This window comes from Aspergillus ibericus, assembly GCF_003184845.1.
Source record: "Aspergillus ibericus CBS 121593 unplaced genomic scaffold BO80scaffold_22, whole genome shotgun sequence".
Classification (NCBI taxonomy): domain Eukaryota; kingdom Fungi; phylum Ascomycota; class Eurotiomycetes; order Eurotiales; family Aspergillaceae; genus Aspergillus; species Aspergillus ibericus.
In genome coordinates, this window is record NW_020292120.1 from 41,883 (window position 1) to 63,741 (window position 21,859).

Genomic DNA, 21,859 nt, shown 5'->3' on the forward strand with positions numbered 1-21,859 from the left:
ATGGTGGAGGCTGGGGTATCATGTTATGGTTTGGGAGGCTATATGGTGTGAGGTGATCTTGAGGCTATGGCCTGATTTAGGAGATTGTTGTGCTTGGCTGTTAGGCTGTTGCTGCGTTGCTGCGTTGCTGGTGGTGGCGATGGTGTTCCTAAAGGCAGAATAAGCCGAGTTAAAGATTGCATGTGTAGCCTTAGGCCCTGGAGGCATCAGCGCTGATTGTCCTCGGAGGAAGCGTGATGCTGATGGCAACCTAGAGGGGTATGGAAGCCTGAAATGGTGGCTGTAACAGCCGCCCGGGGATTCGGATGCTTGTACCGGGTTGTGGAAGTCGGTCTCTTGCCCTTAGTCTCATTCATCATGATTCATGGCTTTTGACTTGAAGGGACTTGTGTTCCGACCTGCTCGCTGTAAGGGGGCACACGTTTGCATACGCGGGTTCTTGTCGACTGTGACTTGTCCCCATTTTATCTTCATTCCCGGTTCTTGACATGTTTCTTGAACGTTTCGCAGAAGTTAATCGGGGATGAGATATCGGAATTTGACTATTTCATGTATCTAAGCCGGACATCATCATCTCCGCGGAAGAGATCCATGTTCCGCATACTCTGTAGTTTGTGAAGAATGTTCGATAGATCAATGTCCAGCGTAGCCCAGGGAACTACAAGGTTGCGATGTGATTGGTGGCTGCAGCCAACCCCAGGGAGTGGGGCCAGGTAAGGGACGGAGGAATCCATGACAGAAGCACGGATCAACTTGATCTGTTCATCTAGTTGAAAATGAAATTTCTCCAGGCTCGAGCTGGCTCCCTTAGCCGCCTTTGATGTAAGTAGCTACGCCGCAGCATCCAATCGGGTTCCTGAAACATGCTGTGAACATCACCGAATACCCGGGCCTGGTCACGACCACCGCGATAACTTACTCGATATGTTTGTTGGTTTGCTTTAGACCTTCTGCCGCATTGCGAATCCGACTTCTGGTTGGTTAGTGTCGTCCTGTCTACTCCGTACCTATTATGTACAGTACTCCGTAGTACTCCGTATTTATGTTCAATATCGTCTCGGTCATGCCCCTGTCAGCTTGATCCTAGTCAACAGGACGCGTCTTGTTGACCGCAGCTATCGGCCAAGAGAATATTCCGTGTAGGTTTGTCGTACTGATTGTGATTCAATAAGAACATCGCCAGGGCCGCGTTAAACCTTCTTGTGTGGATTTGGCGTGGTGCATAGTAACATCTTGTCACCTTGCGAAATTAACGGGGCCGCGTACAGCATCGGGACGGCATCTATTTCCTTTCATCGGTAATCAGGATCCAAAAGTGCGGGGATTTTTTCCTGGTACTATGTATCTCTTTCCAATTTGCTCGTGGCTCACACTTTGCTGACCGTACTATTAGAATCGATCTGAACCGCCGGTGATACGTCGCAGTGTTCCAAGCTTCCTGCAACCGAGATGAGAAAGTGTCTTACGTCAAGGGGGCCTTTCCCCTGAGAGTGGGCCTGATCGTGGCAGTGCAGTCTCGGCGAAGGTTTTGAATCGCATGGGTTCCATCACCATCCGGCGTCACAGGCCCACGGCGGTTTAGAAACTCTCTGAAGTCCGGTAGCGGGGGATCGTGAGTGCTGGACCTTTCGCATGTTAGAGACCAGATTAGGAAGAAGCATGGGACAGCTCATGATGATGGTGAAGTGTGAAGAAACCGATGTATCTGGCCAAGAAGGCGCTAAGCTCACCCATGCAGTTTGTTGAAGGTGAAGGTGGCTGGAGCTGCCCATCAGCCCCACCCGGTTGGATCGATCCGGCTTAGTCCGGCCTCATCATGGTGATGATGCTTGCAGTCGTGGTGGTGTTGTTCTGCGTTCAATCTTCTTGCTTCTGCCCGTCTTTCCCAGTGTTGAATGCTCGTGCATTAGTCTTCACCACTGTTACCCAGTAGCTGGCTCACGTTCATTTGCCTATCACTCTCTACCCTCTACTCTCTAACTTTCCTTTCAGAGTTTCCGGTCGGATTTGGGCAAGTCTCGTCTGGTCCCAATTGTCCACCGCAAAGTGGTCAACGTCATCATCACCGACCCCCATTCCCTCGTTTAAAAGTACCCTTCCTGCCCAGACAGTGAGGACAAGACTTCTAACCTATCCCAGGTACTACCCAACTTACTCCCCTGCCCCCCTTGCTCACTCATACCGGCAGCTTCCCCCCTCCATCAAACCCTGGGACGTTGGATGATCTGGATTGAGGCTGTGCACCTGCCACCTCCTCTTGGTCCATTCCCTCCCTCTTGGTCCACTAGAATTTTCTTTCAGCCAATTACCACGGCCAGTGGAACAGTCGGATCGCGAGCACGGTTTAGCGATTAATTCGGCTCCCACTAGCATTCATACGGTACGGCGTGCGTAGCCACCATCTCCCTTGGCCTGTACCTTGCACCTCTCTTCTTTGGTTCTTGCAATCCCCGAACGTTCAACTGCTTGGAAGGCGTCGCACGGTCCCAGTCATTCCCCGTCTCCCAGTGTCCAAGCCTGCAAGGCATTATACGTGGCTTGTGTGGTTAAGAATTCGTTGCGGAGCACAAGCAAAGTTCAGCGAAAGCCTCCCACGCGACAAGCCACAACACCAGGTTGCTCCATCCGATCACGGGTGCTACATCGTCAATCGGTTGTTCCTCTCGATTAAGCCCCGTTTTCGACAGACGGGAAACAAGAGAACCTTAGATCAGAAGACCGGGTCTGCTCATCGCTTATATCTCTCGTCACCCGTCAGTTGTGGTCCAGATTGTCGCCACAGTCCTGTCTTGTCCCAATGGGTAAGTGTTAGAGAACCATCGTTCCTTAGCACTCCTCATCCATGTTTCGAGTTCCCTTCCTACCTTGTTCTTAATTCCGCTTCCCCACCTCCAGTTTCTTCACATCTACATCTTCCCAGGTATCACAACCTTTTCATTCCTTTGCTTTTTCTTCCTTGAGGTGATCGACACAGCTTGTCGTTCCTTCAAGCGCGCTCGGATCTGCATATTCTGTCTCAGTATATCAGGTCGCTTTTAGCCTTTTAGTTCCCCAGCTCCCTCGTTTCATCTCAGTGCTCTGTCGTCTCAGCTCCTGTTCATTCCCTGCTTGTTTTGCATATTGTACAGCCCCGGGCAAATGACAATAGCCTGAAGGCCTACTTCCATCCTTACGCCGCTGCGCATTTCGTCCTATCAAGTGTCGCTAACGGATTACTCCGGTTGGTCTTATAGCGTCCAACAATATCTTCAAATCATTCCGGAGATACTCCTGGGGCCCCAAAAGGAGAATGACGGGCTCCTCATTAGGGAACGGCTCCACGGAGCCCGATGAGAGACAAGCATTGCTCAGTGACATTGCCCACAGTAACTCCGGCCTCCGTCCGCGACAGCAGAAGCGTCACTGGTCTCACTGGCCTAGGCGCGTGGCGCATTTGACGTGGTCGACGCTCGTCCGGGATTACGTCAATGTCCTCCTTGTTTTTGTGCCGTTGGGCATCGTCTCAGGTGCTCTCCATTGGGACAGCACGGTCATCTTTACCTTGAACTTTCTGGCGATCATCCCGTTGGCCTCGCTCTTGAGCTTCGCGACTGAGGAGCTGGCAGCTACTATGGGCCAGGCTCTGGGAGGCTTGATGAATGCCACCTTCGGTAATGCTGTGGAGTTGATTGTATGTATCCCTCAGGCTCTTGCGCAAGGGTCCATGATATCTCAGTCTCTATGCTAACAGCTATTTTGACGGGTAGGTCAGCATCATTGCCCTGAAGGACAACCAAATTCGCGTGGTTCAAGCCAGCATGCTCGGCAGCATCTTATCGAACATTCTGCTTGTTCTTGGCTGCTGCTTTTTTGTCGGTGGGCTCAAGTACTCGCAGCAATCCTTCAACAGCACGGTCGCATCGACAATGTCCTCTCTGATGACGGTTTCGTCTGCTTCGCTGATTATCCCCGCCACCCTTTACGCCTCCTTGAGCGGCTCCGGCGACGAGTCGAAAAGACATGACAATATTTTGATTCTCTCGCATGGTACTGCTATCATTCTCCTGGTTCTCTATGTGATGTACCTGTATTTCCAGCTCAAATCCCACGCGGAGCTCTTTGAGGCAGCCAGTGAGGGCCTCGACGATGCCGAGAACCAGGCAGGCGAATCTGAGGAGGCTGAGGAGGAGGAGCATTTGCTCAGTCCATGGGCAGCCACCGTTGCGCTGATCGTCGTAACAGTCCTGGTCGCCATTTGCGCAGATTATCTGGTGGGCAGCATTGACAGTATTGTGCAAACGACTGGCATGAGCCGCACGTTCATCGGTCTTGTTCTTATTCCCATTGTTGGAAACGCTGCAGAACATGTGACCGCTGTGGTTGTCGCATGGAAAGGAAAAATGGATCTTGCCATCGGCGTTGCCATCGGAAGCAGCCTTCAGATCGCTCTGTTTGTCACGCCGTTCCTTGTCATCCTTGGTTGGATCATGAACGTCGATATGACTCTGCACTTCCATATCTTTGAGACCATGGCTTTCTTTATTTCCGGGTTGGTGGTGACATTTTTGATCCAAGATGGAAAGTCCAACTACCTTGAGGGTGGATTGTGCTTGGGAATGTATGTCGCGGCACCTTTGTTCTTCTTGGGGTTCATATACTGACATATCTTTCAGGTATCTCATCCTGGCCCTTGCATTCTACATCTACCCCGACGATGTGAACGACGATGCCCTCTTCCACATCTGAAAGTTTGCTTGGTAGATAATGTCGTCTTTGGACTATTGCCTACTTTTGCCGTCTTCATTCACTATTCTCATTTCCTAGTTTTACCCTTCTCTGTCTCTCGTTCACCCTCGTTTCACCGGAATATGCTCTTGTAAAAAGCGAGCTCGCTGCCTCGGTCTGAGATCTGTACAGACATGCCTTATCATCTTCTTTGGACCTTTGGTGTGTTTTACTAAGGGAGGTGCTTTTTTGTCCTTCGGTCGCGCTGCGGGTCAGTACCATTGTATGCCGGAAAGTATACGATTCTGCTCTTAATAGGCCACGGACCAGGTTTTCACAAGTCTCCTCTGAATCGGTATCTATGCTCTGTTGTCGTAAAGTGTGGAACAAAAATAAGTTTGTAAGGATCAGTACATAGGCCTAGAATAAATTCTGGGTTTACCTTTAAGGAGGTCTAGACAGGTCAATGTGTTGAAGGAATCCGGCCGGTACATCATCCTTGTCACATCGTCATCGTCCCTCGATCCAATGAAATCTTGGCGGTGGCTGACTCAGCACGCGGGTGTGGAGAGGAAAATCGTTCGCCGGCTTCCATGGCAGCGAGCCAGAAGGGTCGATGTGACTACCTCCTCCCATCCTCCTTGACATCGATTGTTCATTGAGAGGCTCGACTACACCATGCCGCCGCGTCTCAACCTTTTCACCGCACGGGCGGTTCCCGTTCTTCGCCAGGCTTGCCCGTCCTCCGCCAACAATGCGGCTGCTTCCCGCCGCAGTTTTGCGACTATCCTCAACGCCAACAGGCCCTGCGCCGCGTCGACCGGTCATGGATTGAGATCCGGCCTGTCCGCTTCAATGCGGGTGCAGAGGAGGTGCAACTCCTCGGGCTCTGATGGAGAGGGTAGAGCCAAGGGCCCGACCGAGGACCCATTGCCCCATGTTAGCGAGGAGGCCGCGGAGGTCAGCAAGATCATGGATAAGAAGTGCGACGGCACCCCTGCCAGTCCTGAATTGGAGCAAGGAACCCCTGTGTCTGAGGTGAGTGTTATCGAATGTCCTCGATGGCTGCCTCTCCTACTCGGATGCTCGCCGCGCCATCAAAAGCCCACTGTATTAACTATCATTTCCCGCAGATCCTTCAACGTGATAAAGAAGCCCAGAAGCATGCCCCCAAGGTTATGCAAGACCAGATGAACCGTCCGTCGGGTTCCCGTTCGTTCTCGACCTCCGCTCGTCGTCTGCAGCCAGTGGTTGAGGGAAAGCAGTTCGATGAGGCCTCGGCGGCTGTGGTGGCCAACATGATCTCCGAGGTCAACTCACAGGCCGCCGAGCTGCACCCTGGCCTCAAGTTTGAAGCGCCCGCAAGCATTCCCAGGACTGAGAATTTCCGTAAAAGATACGAGACGATAGTGGATCAATTCACCAAACTGCTCATGGAAGATGGCAAGCTGACCAAAGCCCAGAGGGTATGCGGAGCTCTATCATCTTTTTTTTACCCTTTCTTGATGTGCTTGCCTTCATGCTGACTTTACGCTCTTGGTAGAACATGGCATTTATTCTGGATTACCTACGCACTGCCCCTCCCCCTCAATACAACCCTAAACGCCGTTTGCTCCCTGGCCCTCCGGGTCCCCAGCTCCCTCTCAACCCCGTCCTCTACCTTGGTTTGATTGTCGATTCCGTCGCTCCTTTGCTCAAGCTCCGCCAACAGAAGGGTATTGTCGGTGGTGGTATGTCTGTGCAGGTCCCTGCTCCTCTCGCCCTGAGACAGCGCCGGAGAACAGCGATCAAGTGGATCATTGATGCCTCGGAGAAGCGCAAGGATAGCATGTTTGCTCAGAGAGTTGCCCATGAGCTGTTTGCTGTTGCAGAGGGTCGTAGTGGTGTGTGGGATAAGAGAGAGCAGGTGCACAAGCTTGGTGTTGCCGGCCGTTCCAACCTTGCATTGGTGGCGCGCCGGAAGTGATCTATGTCCGATCGGAGAGCCATTGGACCATGATGATTCCAGGGAGAGGTCAGCTGCGCTGTTCCCTACGAGGGTACGCTGTCGGCAGCAAGGAAACTAGATGGTGGGATGGTGCTGTATATTTTCTACACCTGTATTTTTTGAACCGTCTTGAAAGCATTGTTTGGTATTAGAGTTACACATAATTTTTCCGAGATTGGGCTGCTATTTATACGAGACCACCGACGCCGTCCAGTGGTGATGTCTTACTAGTTAGTGTTAGTAGTAGATACTGCCTGCTATCAGCGGCCGGAACCAATGAGACCGTCGATGACTAAATGCGCTAGTCGCGGTTGGGCCCCCCAGGTCTGGCCGGCTGCAAGCAACTTGGTTAGCCTCACGGATCAGCATTGCCTGCCTCCTCTCGGTCAGTAGCATTCAATTCAGCTCCTACGGGCGCATCTCGATTGGCATGTCAAGCGGCATGCTTCATTGACGGCTGTCTCGGTGCATCCCAGCTCTAGACGCGTGGGGGGGAAAACCCGCCTATCGCTCGTCCTCCGATACCCTCTGATAACGACCACGCACCGCAGATACTAACTACTTACTATACACGACTACCACCAGGCTAGCGTTAGCGGCGCGACTTGAGAAACGTGGAACATTGCCCATCGAAACCCTCGCACAAAACACGCTGAATAGCGCCGCCGCTGTCTCTGCCCCGCTCTGCCCTGCCTTCCTTCCTGTCCGACATCGTGTCGTCGAATGCCGGTGGTCGATCCTGGGCACGCATCGCGTCTGCGAGGGGTGCCTTTACCGACGATAACGACGTAACCCCGAGGGGCCAGACTATCGAGCTCGTCGAATATCCTGACTCACTTGCCACACCCTCCCCCCCGTCTCACGCACCTGACCCTCGAACAACTGCACATACCCAGCTGACTGACCGGCCGTCCGGAGCCCGTCCTCAACCTCGTACAGACCAGAGGGAAGGTGGTAGTCAGCCTACCCTGCGGAAGAATCCGGTTCGGATCAAATATTGGATTGAAGCTCTTCGTCGTCACTCTCACCGCCACGATACCAGTGGCTCTGACAAGATGAAGTTCTCCCACAGTCTTCAGTTCAATGCGGTGCCGGATTGGAGCGCCTATTATCTTGCCTACAGCAACCTCAAGAAATTGTATGTCCCGTCCCTTGTCCTCCGCCGGGTGATTTCTCATCCTATGTCGCGATGGTGACATGACACTCGGAAGTGCATTCTTACATTGGCTGGAATTCTCCCTGTGCAATGGGTCTCTAACAATTGTCCTCGTCTAGGATTTACTCTCTAGAACAAGAAGTACATCGGTCGACGGGACAGGAACATGTAGATGTCGAGTCAGCCCCATTGCTGGATGGCGGCAATTTGAACACGGATGCAATTTTCCGTCGGGCCCTAGATGCAGAACTAGAGAAGATTTGCTCCTTTTACCAAGCCAAGGAGGCGGAGATATTGACCGAGGTCGAGGACGTTGTCAAAGATGCGGAGGAATATGCGCATCGGGCCGACACGATCAACGTTGACCCGATGAGTGAGAACATGATCAAGGCTCGCACGACAAGTTCCCACTCCCGGCCGCGACCTGGAAGTATCTTCCGTCAGGGTCATGAACGGCGTCATAGCACGTTCAGCGAAACACTAGCCGACGATGATGACGATGCAGACAGTGATGACGAACCCGCGTCGCTGTCGAATCAGAACCGATCACAGTCGCATGGCGCCGAGTCGAGCAACCCAGATGGGAGTCGTACGGACGACATGAGGGATTCTGGGCTCTGGGCCGCCGATTCCAGACTCTTGGGCTACACCGGTCCGTCCGCCCACCGTGGGGGTGTACAGGACGAGCACTTTTCGGACCCAACCGTCGTGGACCTCTACAATGCCGGTCTCTCGCTGAAGAAGCGGGCTGTTGCGGCCTATGTGTCTGTCTGTGGACTCAAGTCCTATATCCAGCTCAACAAGACCGGCTTCTCCAAGGCACTGAAGAAGTATGATAAGATTCTTGACCGCAATCTTCGACGGGAGTACGTGAACTCAACCGTGTCAACGGCGTATCCCTTCACCGACTCTACCTTGGGCCTGATAGATGACAACATCAACAAAGTCGAAGAAGTTTACGCGAATGTCGTCACCACGGGTAATCTTCCTTTGGCGAAACGCGAACTCCGGCTGCACCTCAGAGAGCATGTTGTCTGGGAGCGCAACACGGTCTGGAGAGAAATGATCGGCATCGAAAGGAAGGCTCAAGCCGCGAACGTCGGTATTCGCAGGACGCTCCTGGGAGGCGATGAGGATCCTTCGACCGCACGACGCCAAGGGGACGAGCAGGAAGCCATGCCGAAGGTTCTCAGGACGCCTTTTGGCGCTATCCAGATCCCCCAGTGGCTCTGTAGCTTGAGCTTCGGCACCCTCATCTTCATCCTGCTGATCTTCTGCATTCTGCTTTCTGCCCCGATCATGGAGAAGCCGGAGCAGCAGAACTGCCTGGCTATGCTTGTTTTTGTCAGTTTACTGTGGGCTACAGAGGTCAGTCTCCATCGCTACTACGCCGCAGCTCATCTGCTAACCCTGAGTTCTGTCACTGCAGGTCATCCCTCTCTTCGTCACATCTCTACTCATTCCTTTCCTCGTCGTAATGCTTCGGATCATGCTGTCCGAAACCAAGCCTCACGAACGCTTGGGGGCCAAAGAAGCCACCAGTGCCGCTTTCAGCGCTATGTGGACTCCAGTCATCATGCTACTACTCGGCGGCTTCACGATCGCTGCGGCACTATCGAAGTACGATATCGCTCGTCGAATGGCAATGTTCGTCCTGAGTAAAGCCGGCTCCAACCCCAACGTCTTGCTTCTCACGAACATGTTTGTGAGCATGTTCCTGAGTATGTGGATCAGCAACGTCGCATCGCCGGTGCTCTGCTACTCGATCATCCAGCCTCTCTTGCGAAACCTGGCGCCGGACTCCAGCTTTGCCAAATCCCTTGTTTTGGGCATCGCCTTGGCCGCCAATGTGGGCGGTGCTGCGTCGCCGATTGCATCTCCCCAGAACATCATCGCATTGCAGAATATGTACCCGAGCATCAGCTGGGGCACCTGGTTCTTCATCTCCCTGCCGGTGTGCATCCTCTCCATCATCTTCATTTGGTTGCTTTTGGTGGTTACCTTCAAGCCCGGTCGGGAAACCGCCGTCGCTATCCGCCCCTTGAAGGACAAGTTCACAGGCGTGCAGTGGTTCATCAGCATCGTCACGCTCTCCACCATCGCACTATGGTGTGGCAGTCACCAGCTCGAGCACATCTTCGGCGACATGGGCGTCATCGCCATCATCCCCATGGTCCTGTTCTTCGGCACGGGTATCCTAAACAAAGAGGACTTCAACAACTTCCTCTGGACGATCATCATCCTCGCAGCCGGCGGCCTCTGCCTCGGAAAGGCTGTCACCTCCTCAGGCCTCCTCCACACCCTCGCCAGCGGCATCCGCATGCGGGTCGAACACCTCAATCTCTACGGCGTCCTACTCGTCTTCACCTCCTTGATCCTCGTCGTCGCCACCTTCATCTCCCACACCGTGGCAGCCCTCATCATGCTGCCCCTCGTGCGACAGGTCGGCCTCTCCATGCCCGACCCCCATCCGAACCTCCTCGTGATGGCCAGCGCCTTGATGTGTTCCGTCGCCATGGCTCTGCCAACCAGTGGCTTTCCGAACATGAGTAAGTCCTTCCCCACCCGACCGCTTGGGAGTAAATGATGTATGCATGTACTAACGCATTCGCAGCGGCAATCATGACGGAAGTGCCCCAGACTGGCCAGCGGTACCTGCAGGTCCGCCACTTCTTCACCCGTGGTATCCCTGCTAGTTTGATGTCATATATTGTGATTGTGACGGTGGGTTATGGGTTGATGTATATTGCTGGATTGTGATCGGGCCGATCGGGCGGAGTTAGCTTTTTGCTGTGCTTGGTTGGCTGGTCTATATGATTTAGAGACAATGTGGGGGAGTTGAGAAAGATCAATCTAGTAGATCTTGCTATGGGTGAGATTGTGAAGATTGTGGTGCGTGGGATGCTATATTTTATATATCTAGATCGCTACATCTGAACTCGCTTTGTCTGGATTCGCTTTTGGCTAGATGAATGATAGAAGGGTTCTTTATACAGTGCAAGGGCTCATTCATTATCCTATACTAGTACTGGCCGGCATGGCCAGACCGAAAGCAGCTGGCTGCTCATGCAGGAAGAGACAAAAGAAGCGCGCAAATCATCATTCATCACATAATCGAAGGCCAGAACGTAACAGGGACCAAAACAGATCTAGACCGTGTCGAAGAACAGTCAAGCGTATGTATGGGAAAGACAAGGAGAGATACAGGACGAGGTATCAGAAAGATAAGAACGATAATCAGGACGAGACGACGAAGACTTTTCTATCGACCGATCCTCGTAATTGGTGGATATGTACAACCTCAGTTCCTGTCCGGAGTTAGCAAGATTCCAAGCAGACAACAAGAGGGAAGGGTATACGCACAGCAACCCAAGAGTCAGATCACCATGGATCTTGGCCTTCAACTGCACCTCGATATCCAAGTTCAGATCGAGTCTCAAGCGCAATTGCTCGTCCTTGCCGCCGCCATCATCCTTCTCCTGGCCGCCTCCACCGAGAATACCCCCTACCGCTTTACCTGCACTGCCGGTCACCCCGTTCAGGGCATTCCCCGCCGTGTTCTGGACGAGATCCCCCGCCTGGCCGACACCGGGCAGTCCACCCAGGGGACCGCCGTCCTGGCCTTGCTGTTGCTGTTGGGGGCGCTGGCGGCGCTGACGACGAGGTCTTTCCACGGCACCGTTATCCATGTCGGAGTAGTCGTCCTGGTGTCTGATTTTCTGGGGAGGACGAGAACGGCGCTTACGCTCTTGAGCAGATTGGTGGCGACGTGGTTCGGGTTGGGGTTGGGGTTGTTCTTCCTCCTCGTCGTCGGATTGAGGTTCTTGTTTAGGTTTGGGGGATTCGGGTTCTTGCTTTGGTTGTTGTTGAGGTTCTTCCTGTTTAGGTTGTCCCTCTTCTTCTTCTTTTGGTTGAGAGTCTTCTTCCTTGGGCTGAGAGTCTTCTTCTTTGGGTTGGGAGTCTTCCTTGTCTTCTTTCTGATCTTCCGGGTTGGTCTGATCAGGCTTCTCTTCTTGACCAGGGGTAGAGTCTTCCTGTTGTTCCTGTTGAGGGGAGGTAGGGTTGGGATTGGACTCTCCCTCGGGGTTCTGCTGGGCAGTCGGGTTGTTGTTGGGGTTGGAGGAATCGGGTTGATTCTGTTCAGACATGGTGGAAAGCAACGAAATATAATACTCAGCGGCGGTCTGGGGCACGGGGTCGGGCACTATATAGGGTCGGCCGGACCATCCAATGGCCGAGCAATATTTATAGACGGTACCCGCGCACACGCAAGGGAGGCAGGCCAACCGACGTCAGTCGACATGACGAGAGACGGTCATGGGCGTGGTGGCAGTATGTCATCCGTACCACAGACAAGGCGTGTGAGGGTGAAGGATGATGACGTCGCAGGCTGGCCTCTGCATCGGAGAATTTGGGATGGGGGTACGGCCGAGATCGTCGCTTAGGCGAAACAAGGCCATCGTAATCTGCCCTAGCGTCAGATGTCGCGGGGGCAGAAGGCCAATGAAGGTGGGCCGATGAGGGTATCCCAGCGTGAGCAGCGCCATCCCGTGTCCCCACCCCCGTCGGTGACGCCAGAAGACGTCAGTGCACTCTCCACTGACAGCCGGGACTGACAGGGAGACCTGGAGGATCCCATCATGTTGTTGGCTCTGGGGATGCCTCAAGAGGAGTGCAATGGTCGGCTCTTTGTCTGTATGCTTTGGCGGTGGTGGCCATTCGGATTCCACTACCGCCGAGTCGTGGAAGTCACCGTGGATGCTGGCGGGAGGTTCCATGGGTGGCTCGGGCGGCCAATCCACCGGTCGGCAAAGCTGCGAGGGGATCCATGGGCCATGAGTACGACAATCAGGGAATACTCCATGTATGGAAGTCTGAGAGGACCGAGTGGTCCGTCCACTACTAGTGAGGAGTGAGGAGTGAGGAGTGAGGAAAGAGAAGAAAGCGAGGGTCCGCGCAACGTGGGCTCGATGACGATCGCGCCATCCCGCCATCGGGTGACTCGTGCCTTCCCAAAACTAATGATGATGAAGCCTGCAGCTTCCCTGCCTTTCAAGACGTCATTTGGCTTCCGCGCCATCAACGGCCATACATCATTTCCGATTCATGCCTCCCGACTTTGGCTTTTTTCCCGGGGGCTGCACGACCTCGCTTACACCCTACTATCACTCCCTCCCGAAGTAAACTACTACTATACTCGCTCGCCTCCCGCTTTCGGGCTTTTGTATGTAAAGCAAAGCCCTCCGCTCTGCCCGCTCCCGTCCCTCTACTAGCCCAATTCTTGCCCGCCCATATAAATACTGACTCACTATACAAACAGTACTGGTTGATAATAGATTATCATTCAATTCCACTCAACCCACCCGCCATCCCATTCATTCATTCCCTTTGCCTTTCCCTTGGAATATAATCCAAAATGGCCACCGCTCAAGCCGAAAAACCGGCCACCAAAACCTTTGCCAATGACCCCGACGACGTCTCTGACTACGACTCCGAGGATGACTACCCCTCTGATGATAACACGCAAGCCCCCCAACAGCAACAGCAGCAGCGACGCCGTCGTCGTCCCCAGCGTCAGCAACCGGAAGAGGAGGAGGATGATACCTACCTCTCCGACGAGTACTCGGATGACTACGATGACTACGACGATGAGGATGATGACTACTACGATGATGAAGATGCAGATGATGAAGTCCAAGCCATGGAGCGCTACCAGCCCACCACGATCAGCAGCCGGGATAACGTGCCTCAGCAGCCGATCGCGAACGGCGGCATGCAAACTGCAGAACAAGAGAAAACCGGGAATGACTGGGAGGATCAAGATGGGATGAAGCTGAAGTTGGAGCTGAATTTGGACATTGAAGTGGAGTTGAAGGCTCATATCCACGGTGATCTGACCTTGTCGTTGCTGTAAGTAACCTCTTTCCCATCTTCATCGGCTTCTGGATTGCGGGGGGGAAGCATGCTAGCAAGTGCATGCAATCAATCGCTTAAAATCGCTAGTACTTGAGCGGAACCGATGTTGACATGACATTCCTCTTCTCCCAGCGCATGATCGGCATCTTCTATTCGATTCCCTAGATATGTTCCGTCGGATATATCGCCCGCCAACGAGGCTGTTAAATTTCCGGAAGCGACATCTTTTCGCCACCAATGCTGTGGTGGTTGGTGGTTGGTTCCTGGCGATCGTTGCATTCCCCATCCGGCCGACCGGCTCAAAATCATTCCATTCCGTCCCCGTTATGACGTTCACGAAAGGTTTTTACAATAGCGGTTGATTGATTGCCATTGTCATGTCATTGTCATTGTCTGGATAGAGTTGGCGACTACTACCTATTCCATGTTTATTTGCGATCTCACCTGCTTATTTTGCTGCGCTCTGCGATCTTATCTACCCGTGTGTCTATGTCTGTGCGCGGTTATACCATTGTTGGTATGGTTTATACTTAGGAACTAGCTGAGGTTAATTGGAGGCTGTCTCCTTTATTTCCACGATATTTGTTCAGCTGTTGCTCTGCTGAGCACTTAGGATTCGCGACCGTAAATCGCCCGGTACACAGTGGCAATATATCGCGGAGAGTATTTCTCTCTCCATCTAAACTAGAGCATCCACACTATGTAGTATCTCATTTCATCATAACTTCCTACATAGTACATCATGCAATTCCCTTGCCCCTCAAACCCTCAACATCACCCCAATAATCTGTGCCATAAAACCCGCCAGCCAGAGATTCAACGAAACAAGATGACGACGCAGTCCAGACCAGCCCCACCCCACCACCATCCGTCAAACTTGCCCAACCGGGTAACTATTCTATTTTGGGAGTTGTTTGTGCTGTTTGACTGGTTCATTTGGCCACTATACATACGAAGGAGACCGCATCTGCTAGAAGCCACAATAGATCCATATTGAAACTAGGCATCGTATGTATTCATTGGATGGCAATCCTCACTCTATAGCTATACCACATAGTAAGATATATGCCCATCAAAGCGAACATACTGGGTTTTCAGACGCTGAAAGGGATACATACAGACATCATCAGTACTTTTCATTGAGGGAAGAAGTGAGCAAGAATGCAGATAGACAGAGTCGTTACGACTGCTGGAGTGCGAAGTGTTTCGATGAGTGCGTACTACTAGATCTATAGCCTACAGGGCTACCGAAATAAGTGATTTTCACATAGGCTGTAGTGTTTGGTTCTTCCTAGCACAGGGAACATTAATCATCATCAAACGGTAGATAGATTCATGTCTGATAGGTATTCCAGTAGTTTGGCTTGTGCAAAATATTGGTCATATACATCCTTATAGCTTACATCGATCACATGCTGAAAGCTATCTAGACCCTCACTCCAACGCTTTGGAGATCATATATTTGTCAAGCTAGGGACCCTCAACTCTCCCACGGCAATTGTACCCCGCTCCAAGTCTTAAAGAGAGAAGTAGTTGGTCTTTTCGAGTATTGAGCACTAGGACAGATGACTACAGTTAGTGAATATTATGTCTTGCCCTCCCCCACAGCATACCTCACGAGCTCATTAAACCTGCCCTGTACGCCGATCTTATTGCTGATGGCAATGCTCGTGGGTCAGGCTGGAGGGGACTTTTCCTACAATAATTTACGATACGGACTTCTTCAATTGATGTTAGGGTAACTACCAGAAAGACTCCACCTTCATATTCTTATATAAAAAAAAACTATAATACGGTAAAGTAGTCTAGATCTGGTATCTCCAGTATTAACTAAAGGAATAACTGTAATTTTTTGGAGTTCATCGCGCTAAACCTAGGATAGTAAGTCTACCAGATATTATTAGAGTAATGGACAGTCAGATATAACTAGTATGCGTGTATTATATCAAGTTATCGATATATTAATAAAGGCAAAATGTAAAAAAGTCATTGCTACTATATGCAATCTTGGCTTTCTTAGCATTCCTAAAACCATGCGCCATTGCATGGGCTTCTTTCATGTTCTCAAAGGTCTTTACTAGGTCCAAGGTCTCCCAGCACACGCGGACGTGGATGTTGTGTTCCTAATCATTGTCACCTAGGATCCCAGCGACCCACCTAAGGATTGACGACAGAACGTGGGCGTTCCCCAGACACCAGTGCACGACTAGCCGGAGCCCTGTCAACATTGAAGAAGCCTTCTTAAGGACCATCAGGTGAAATAGCATCCTGGTACTAACGCGTTGGTCTTCTCTGTCCGGGTGAAGACTCGGCCATTTAGCTTTGATATAGATGAGCTTGGTTTTTAGTGCTGGTTCATCATGGGACACAGAATATTCTGTGTTTCTTGGGAGGTGGGATTCGTCTCGTACTGCATGTGTAGTTTTCTTTGGCTAGGCATCAACACACCCATTCCACGAAGACTGTATGAGAACATGGGAACTTTATAGTGAGAAATGCTCTCAAAACCATCTGTCACTGGGAGCGCCTGGGTGAGACGGAATGCTCGCTGCGTCTAGGCCCTGTTCGTCTCGAGAGATACGGGCCATTTGATAAACTGGTTAACGACACCGCCATCTCCTTTATCATGTTCTAAGATGATCCTTGAATAGAAATACCATCCGAGCCATCACTTCAAGCGAACCGAAAAAAATGGCTGCTGTGGATTGTGTGGACTTTTTCTAACTTAGCTGCCCATCTCTTTTTTTCCAATCTGCGATTCTATAATACAGAAGCACAATCGGCACCTTTGCGTATATACAGGCAGGACAATTCAAAAGTAACCTGGTTGTTCCGACTTCGTATATTGCATATGGGTTAAGGCTTCCTGATTTGTTGGGCTGCTCTCCAGCTAGCCATTGACAAGGATACAGGTTGGGACTTCGTATGGCTTGACTCTGTATTACCCAACCATCATCTTGACTTACTCAACTTAGAATTCATTGTGTTCAGACCCCCCGTCCAAATGATTCGACACTCTAGTCTAGCCTATATGCAAAGGACATTGCGCAATCAATTGGCAGCTCGAGGTCTCCTTAGTCATAAAGCCAGCACGAATCACTCAGTAGAGGTTAGCTTCCCACGATATATGCCTTATACATTCCCTGAAGCTCAAGCACGAGTGCTGCGGGGGTGATAGTCGAACCAGAGCGAGGTATACTAGCAGGTATGCAGTATAGTAAGTGCTTATCTCTAGTATTTAGTGGATTGTAGGGAGACTTTTATGTAGCTCCACCTGGGCTGTATTCGTTCGCCAGTCCAAGTATTTGAGCATTCCCCAGAAGGGGATAAAGTTTCGTGGCATTCGGATGACGATTGGCGATCAGGAAAGGATATAGATATGGGCTGGAACGCGTCCTAGAGGCCAGAAGCACGTCGGGGTAAGCCTGCATTAGTTTCTTGATCCTTCCTAGCTTCTTGAAGCCATCATCTTGCCATATGATGACGCTATATTGAAAATTGGAAGGCACCCCCAGGATGATATTATTATTTGGTCGTTGAAAATACAATCGCAGATACTCACAGTACATATTTGGCCACCTCGTATCAACCATCCGACTGCCCACTGTTCCAAAGGCTCAGATGAGGGCGTGTCAAAAGATGAACAGTGCGGCAGTGGTGCTGTAGGTTCCATGTTGCAGTATCAGCATAGTGTAAACAAATAGGGACTCAGTATAATCTGTAGAAATCCAATCCCACATCAATACGCTCCTTGTTGGTCAGTTCTGCGTGATAGATCTTATTATCGATTCGAGCGAGCATCGTGCAAAGCAGCGGCCATATCAACCGATGTTGTGCACCATACGATGGACTTCTCGTCCAAGAAATTTGCTCTACTGTCATATGTCGTGATCGCGCCCATCATGTTCCAAGATGGCCATAAGCGTCTACCACAGGTATATCTCATCTCTATCCTGAGAGATGATAAATGTCGAATGCTGGTGTACCCCTCTCAAACCAAAAGCAATCGCACCATAATCAGCGTGAGTAAAACACGCACAGACCGTACGGGACGCCTTCTTGATCATAAGAGGCCATTAGCTATGGAAAGCCTGTTTTTTGCGGTATAACTATGCAGCGAGTTGCAGATACCATCGTTGAGCAAGGCATAAGACCTCTGAGTGGGAAGGACCAGTTGCCAGGTTGTAATGTCCGATGTTGGTTTGTGAGCAGATGAAGAAGATCCAGTATATATAGTTGGACCATTCACAGGATCAAGATCCGATGAAGGCGAACAGTGCAGTACGATAGTATTAGGGAAGCAAAAAACTATAATCACATTCACATGTGCTGCCTTCAATACTCAGAGCCCATTCCATGCCGTCAAGTTCCTCGGGAGCAAGGTGAGCCCATCGCAACGTGAAGATCCCGAGGCTATTCTTGGCGGGACTGAAAAGGAGTCCGTCCGGAACCCAATGTTTGCTGCGACCCCCCGCGGTACCCCGAAGATACCAATCCATTCCAATTCCAATTCCAATTCCCTCTGTACCGCTACCTACACAGAACTATCCAATTCCAAAAGACCTGACTCCAGAGGAATAACCACCATGGCGCAAGACCGCTCCAACCTCACCTTCACCATCACGCACATGAACGCCAACCACCAAGACTCCCTGGCATCCTACCTCCAAGTCTACTGCCACGTCTCCGCTCGCGAAGCCAAATCCGCCCGACTCGAAGAGATCAGCCTGTCCGATCTTCTCATCAGCGCCAATGGCACCCGTTACACGGTGCCCATCGACCCGCCAATGGAGAGCTTCTCCGAGTCGCGAACGCGCCTGGTGGCCATGCACAAGGAGTGTCTGGAGCGGCTGGGCCGGTCGGATATTACGATCAAGGAGTACCGTCGTCCGGAGGGCAAGGAGCTCTTGGTTTTCACCGTGTGTTTGGCGGGGCTGGTTTCGTTTTGCCGGCGCAGTAATTTCCTGCCCGGGTCGCTGTTCTACGAGACGGTTGGGTTGAGTAGTGTGCCTGCGCTGGCGGAATTATTCTACAACACGCAGCCGTTTGTGATCACCACGCTGGCGGGATCGCACATGGTGGAGGCGAGTCTGTTGACGGTCAAGCGGCTGAAACGGCATGGCGTGCCGGCGTTGTCGTGGGTGTGGTGCGCGTGGGTATTGAACAATCTGATTGAAGGGTTTACGGTGTGGGTGCGGTTTGATCGGATGGTGAAGGAGGAGCGGGCGAAGAGGGAGCATCGGAAGTAGAAGATTTGATAACTAATCAGAATGTATCACTCCACCGCGTTTGGACCATCGAACAATTAACGGCGATGCAAAATGCGTATCGGCTTATCGGGTTCGACTAGCGGCTGAGTCAGCAAATCACGGGACCGCACTAAACCCGTCGCGGCCTAGGGTAGTAGGGCAACTTCCACAAGCGAGCCACAGTGCGAAATTCAACGGAAGCCGACGACAAGCACTCAACTCCTTCGACCACCCAACGACCCTTGCCCGCTGCGTTCCTGGTGAAGGGCTGCAGGATTAGAGGTGAGTCTGCTGCATCCCACCCGTCGTGATATCGATCCTCTTCAGTTTCTGCGTCGTCGACGGTCGGTGTGCGCGTGCAATTTCGGTCTGGAAGTCGATTGGAGAGCGAAGTTGGGAGCGAGGACGAGGACAAGAAGAAGAAGAACAGCAGAGCAGAGCAGTGTTTGGTGCAGGGAATAGCGGCGACGACGATTGACAAGGAAAGAAAAAATTTTTCGCTTTCTCGTCCACATAAGTTTCGCACAATTCCAGCATCAACATCGCCACAACGCCCGACAATCGCACGAACCAACCGACCGCCGACGAATCGAAGGAGACCCTGGAGAAAGATCATATCATCGACAGCAGTCTACTGCATCCCGAACACCCGCTAATCTTCATTGACAGTCCCCTCGAACAGCAAACATGGGTATCTCACGCGACTCTCGTCACAAGCGCTCGGCTACCGGCGCGAAGAGGGCCACCTACCGCAAGAAGAGGTATGCATGAGTTCCTAGCAAGGGTTCTGAAGGACGCCGCGACTGACCCAACGACCACCAACAGGGCCTTCGAGAAGGGTCGCCAGCCCTCCAACACCCGTATCGGTGCCAAGAGAATCCACCTGGTCCGCACCCGTGGTGGTAACCAGAAGTTCCGTGCCCTCCGTCTCGACTCCGGTAACTTCTCGTGGGGTTCTGAGGGTGTCTCCCGCAAGACCCGTGTCATCGTTGTCGCCTACCACCCTTCCAACAACGAGCTGGTCCGTACCAACACCCTGACCAAGTCCGCCGTCGTCCAGATCGATGCCGCTCCTTTCCGTCAATGGTACGAGGCCCACTACGGTCAGCCCATCGGCCGCAGACGCCAGCAGAAGACCGAGACCACCGAGGAGAAGAAGTCCAACAGCGTGGTGAAGAAGCAGGCTGCTCGCTTCGCCGACCACGGCAAGGTCGAGTCCGCTGTCGAGAGACAGTTCGAGTCGGGTCGTCTGTACGCCGTTGTGTCGTCCCGCCCCGGCCAGAGCGGCCGCGTGGACGGATACATCCTGGAGGGTGAGGAGCTTGCTTTCTACCAGCGTGCTATCCGCAAGTAAAGGGTGGCTGTTACGTTGTAAAAGGGTGGGATGGACCGGAGTTAGCATTTCCACATTACTGGTAGCTCTGAATTGATGGATGAATCATATGTTCGTATTGTAGTTATGTGTACTTGATACAACTAAGTTGATATCGTGACTCGTGACTATTCGATGACGAAACCGACTAGTATAGTTTAGTTTCATCCCCATACCCCTCATATCCCCAACCCCATCAACAACCCTCCCCATCCCATCCCATCCCATCCCACCACCACCACACCACCACCACCAAAGCAGCAAACCAAAATGAAAACAACCCTCCTCCTCCTCAGCGACACACACACCCTCCCCCCTCACCCCCCCCTCACCACCTCCAACGCCTACCGCCACCCCCTCCCCCCATCCGACATCCTAATCCACGCCGGCGACCTCACCAAAGTGGGCTACAAGCACGAACACCAGACCATCCTCCAAACCATCCTCTCCCACCCAGCCCCCCTAAAGCTAATCATCCCCGGAAACCACGACATCACGCTCGACGAACCCTACTACACGCACCTCGGCCACTACCGCCACAAATACCGCACCGATCACACGGCCCCCTCTGCTACCTCCGGATCCGAGAACGTGTCTGCGGGAAAAGCGGAAGCAGGACGATTAGAGAATCTGGATGAGATTAGGGAGTTGTATACGGGGAGCGAGGCACGGGAGAAAGGGATCAGGTATCTCGAGGAAGGGATGTATCGGTTTCGGTTGGGCGATGGGAGGGTGTTTTCGGTGTATGCGAGTCCGTATACGCCGGAGTTTTGTCAGTGGGCGTTTGCGTATGAGAGGGGGGTGGATCGGTTTAATCCGGTTGTTGCGGGGGAGGGGGAGGGGTATCCGGTTGGTGTGTCGGGGTCGAGGTCTACTAGGAATCAGGGAGAGGAAGAGGATAGGGGAGGAGATGGGGGGCCACTTCATCCCGTACCGGATTATCCTGGGGTAGATATTATGATCACGCATGGTCCGCCGTATGGGATTCTGGATCAGGTGGTGCCGGGACATATGAGTGTGGGATGTGAGCATTTGTTTCGTGCGGTGAAGCGGGCGAGGCCCCGGTTGCATGTGTTTGGACATATTCATGAGGGGTATGGGGCGGTGCGGAAGGAGTGGAGTTCGGGGAATGAGTCCATGATTCAGTGTGATAAGGAGGAGATGTTGGAGGAGCGATGTGCCCGCGTGGATGTGAGTGCCGAGGGAAGCAATCCGTTAAGGCCGGGGGCGGAGACGCTGTTTGTCAATGCCAGTGTCGTGACCGTGCAGTATCATGCCATTAATGCCCCGTGGTTGGTCGAGTTGGATCTACCGGTTGAGAAGATTGATTAAGTGTATGGGGCATGTGAGAGGAAGATGGTTCACTTCAAGTATATACTTCTACGTTTTCCCAGATTGCAACACCAAGATCCGGATTGCTCTATACTGTACAGTCCACTCCATGCATCTCATGCATCCCACGAATCGTAGTGTAC

General features: G+C 52.2%; 8 protein-coding genes across 8 annotated transcripts; 6 read left to right on the plus strand and 2 right to left on the minus strand.

The window, feature by feature from the left end:
* The first annotated feature begins 3,232 nt into the window (after positions 1-3,232).
* On the plus strand, positions 3,233-5,115 carry BO80DRAFT_425565 (calcium ion transporter Vcx1). Its single transcript, XM_025719547.1, has 3 exons — positions 3,233-3,670; positions 3,747-4,597; positions 4,653-5,115. The coding sequence occupies exons 1-3, from the start codon at positions 3,290-3,292 to the stop codon at positions 4,723-4,725; spliced, it is 1,305 nt and encodes a 434-aa protein (XP_025574722.1). The 5' UTR covers positions 3,233-3,289; the 3' UTR covers positions 4,726-5,115.
* Positions 5,116-5,348: 233 nt separating this feature from the next.
* BO80DRAFT_493992 (putative plasma membrane phosphate transporter Pho87) lies at positions 5,349-10,607 on the plus strand (the record flags this gene model as incomplete). The annotated part of the gene is made up of 9 exons (XM_025723854.1): positions 5,349-5,742; positions 5,838-6,170; positions 6,248-6,666; positions 6,844-6,907; positions 6,956-7,076; positions 7,352-7,829; positions 7,967-9,215; positions 9,277-10,396; positions 10,462-10,607. Exons 1-9 carry the CDS (start codon positions 5,383-5,385, stop codon positions 10,605-10,607), a joined length of 4,290 nt encoding a protein of 1,429 aa, XP_025574723.1. The 5' UTR covers positions 5,349-5,382.
* Positions 10,608-11,148: 541 nt separating this feature from the next.
* On the minus strand, positions 11,149-11,995 carry BO80DRAFT_435190 (uncharacterized protein; the record flags this gene model as incomplete). The annotated part of the gene is made up of 2 exons (XM_025720902.1): positions 11,149-11,155; positions 11,211-11,995. 2 exons carry the CDS (start codon positions 11,993-11,995, stop codon positions 11,149-11,151), a joined length of 792 nt encoding a protein of 263 aa, XP_025574724.1.
* Positions 11,996-12,090: 95 nt separating this feature from the next.
* Positions 12,091-13,052, minus strand: BO80DRAFT_96902 (uncharacterized protein). Its single transcript, XM_025724970.1, has one exon. The coding sequence runs from the start codon at positions 12,839-12,841 to the stop codon at positions 12,185-12,187; it is 657 nt and encodes a 218-aa protein (XP_025574725.1). The 5' UTR covers positions 12,842-13,052; the 3' UTR covers positions 12,091-12,184.
* A 188-nt stretch (positions 13,053-13,240) lies between these two features.
* BO80DRAFT_425568 (uncharacterized protein) lies at positions 13,241-14,035 on the plus strand. The gene is made up of 2 exons (XM_025719548.1): positions 13,241-13,757; positions 13,896-14,035. The coding sequence occupies exons 1-2, from the start codon at positions 13,264-13,266 to the stop codon at positions 13,900-13,902; spliced, it is 501 nt and encodes a 166-aa protein (XP_025574726.1). The 5' UTR covers positions 13,241-13,263; the 3' UTR covers positions 13,903-14,035.
* BO80DRAFT_96814 (uncharacterized protein) lies at positions 13,830-14,209 on the plus strand. The gene has a single exon (XM_025724969.1). The coding sequence runs from the start codon at positions 13,931-13,933 to the stop codon at positions 14,123-14,125; it is 195 nt and encodes a 64-aa protein (XP_025574727.1). The 5' UTR covers positions 13,830-13,930; the 3' UTR covers positions 14,126-14,209.
* Positions 14,210-18,211: 4,002 nt separating this feature from the next.
* BO80DRAFT_425569 (DUF2470 domain-containing protein) lies at positions 18,212-19,104 on the plus strand. The gene has a single exon (XM_025719549.1). It carries the CDS (start codon positions 18,350-18,352, stop codon positions 19,010-19,012), a length of 663 nt encoding a protein of 220 aa, XP_025574728.1. The 5' UTR covers positions 18,212-18,349; the 3' UTR covers positions 19,013-19,104.
* A 595-nt stretch (positions 19,105-19,699) lies between these two features.
* On the plus strand, positions 19,700-21,716 carry BO80DRAFT_455645 (40S ribosomal eS8 domain-containing protein; the record flags this gene model as incomplete). The annotated part of the gene is made up of 5 exons (XM_025722122.1): positions 19,700-19,773; positions 19,838-20,362; positions 20,537-20,540; positions 20,646-21,237; positions 21,292-21,716. 5 exons carry the CDS (start codon positions 19,700-19,702, stop codon positions 21,714-21,716), a joined length of 1,620 nt encoding a protein of 539 aa, XP_025574729.1.
* Positions 21,717-21,859: the final 143 nt, after the last annotated feature.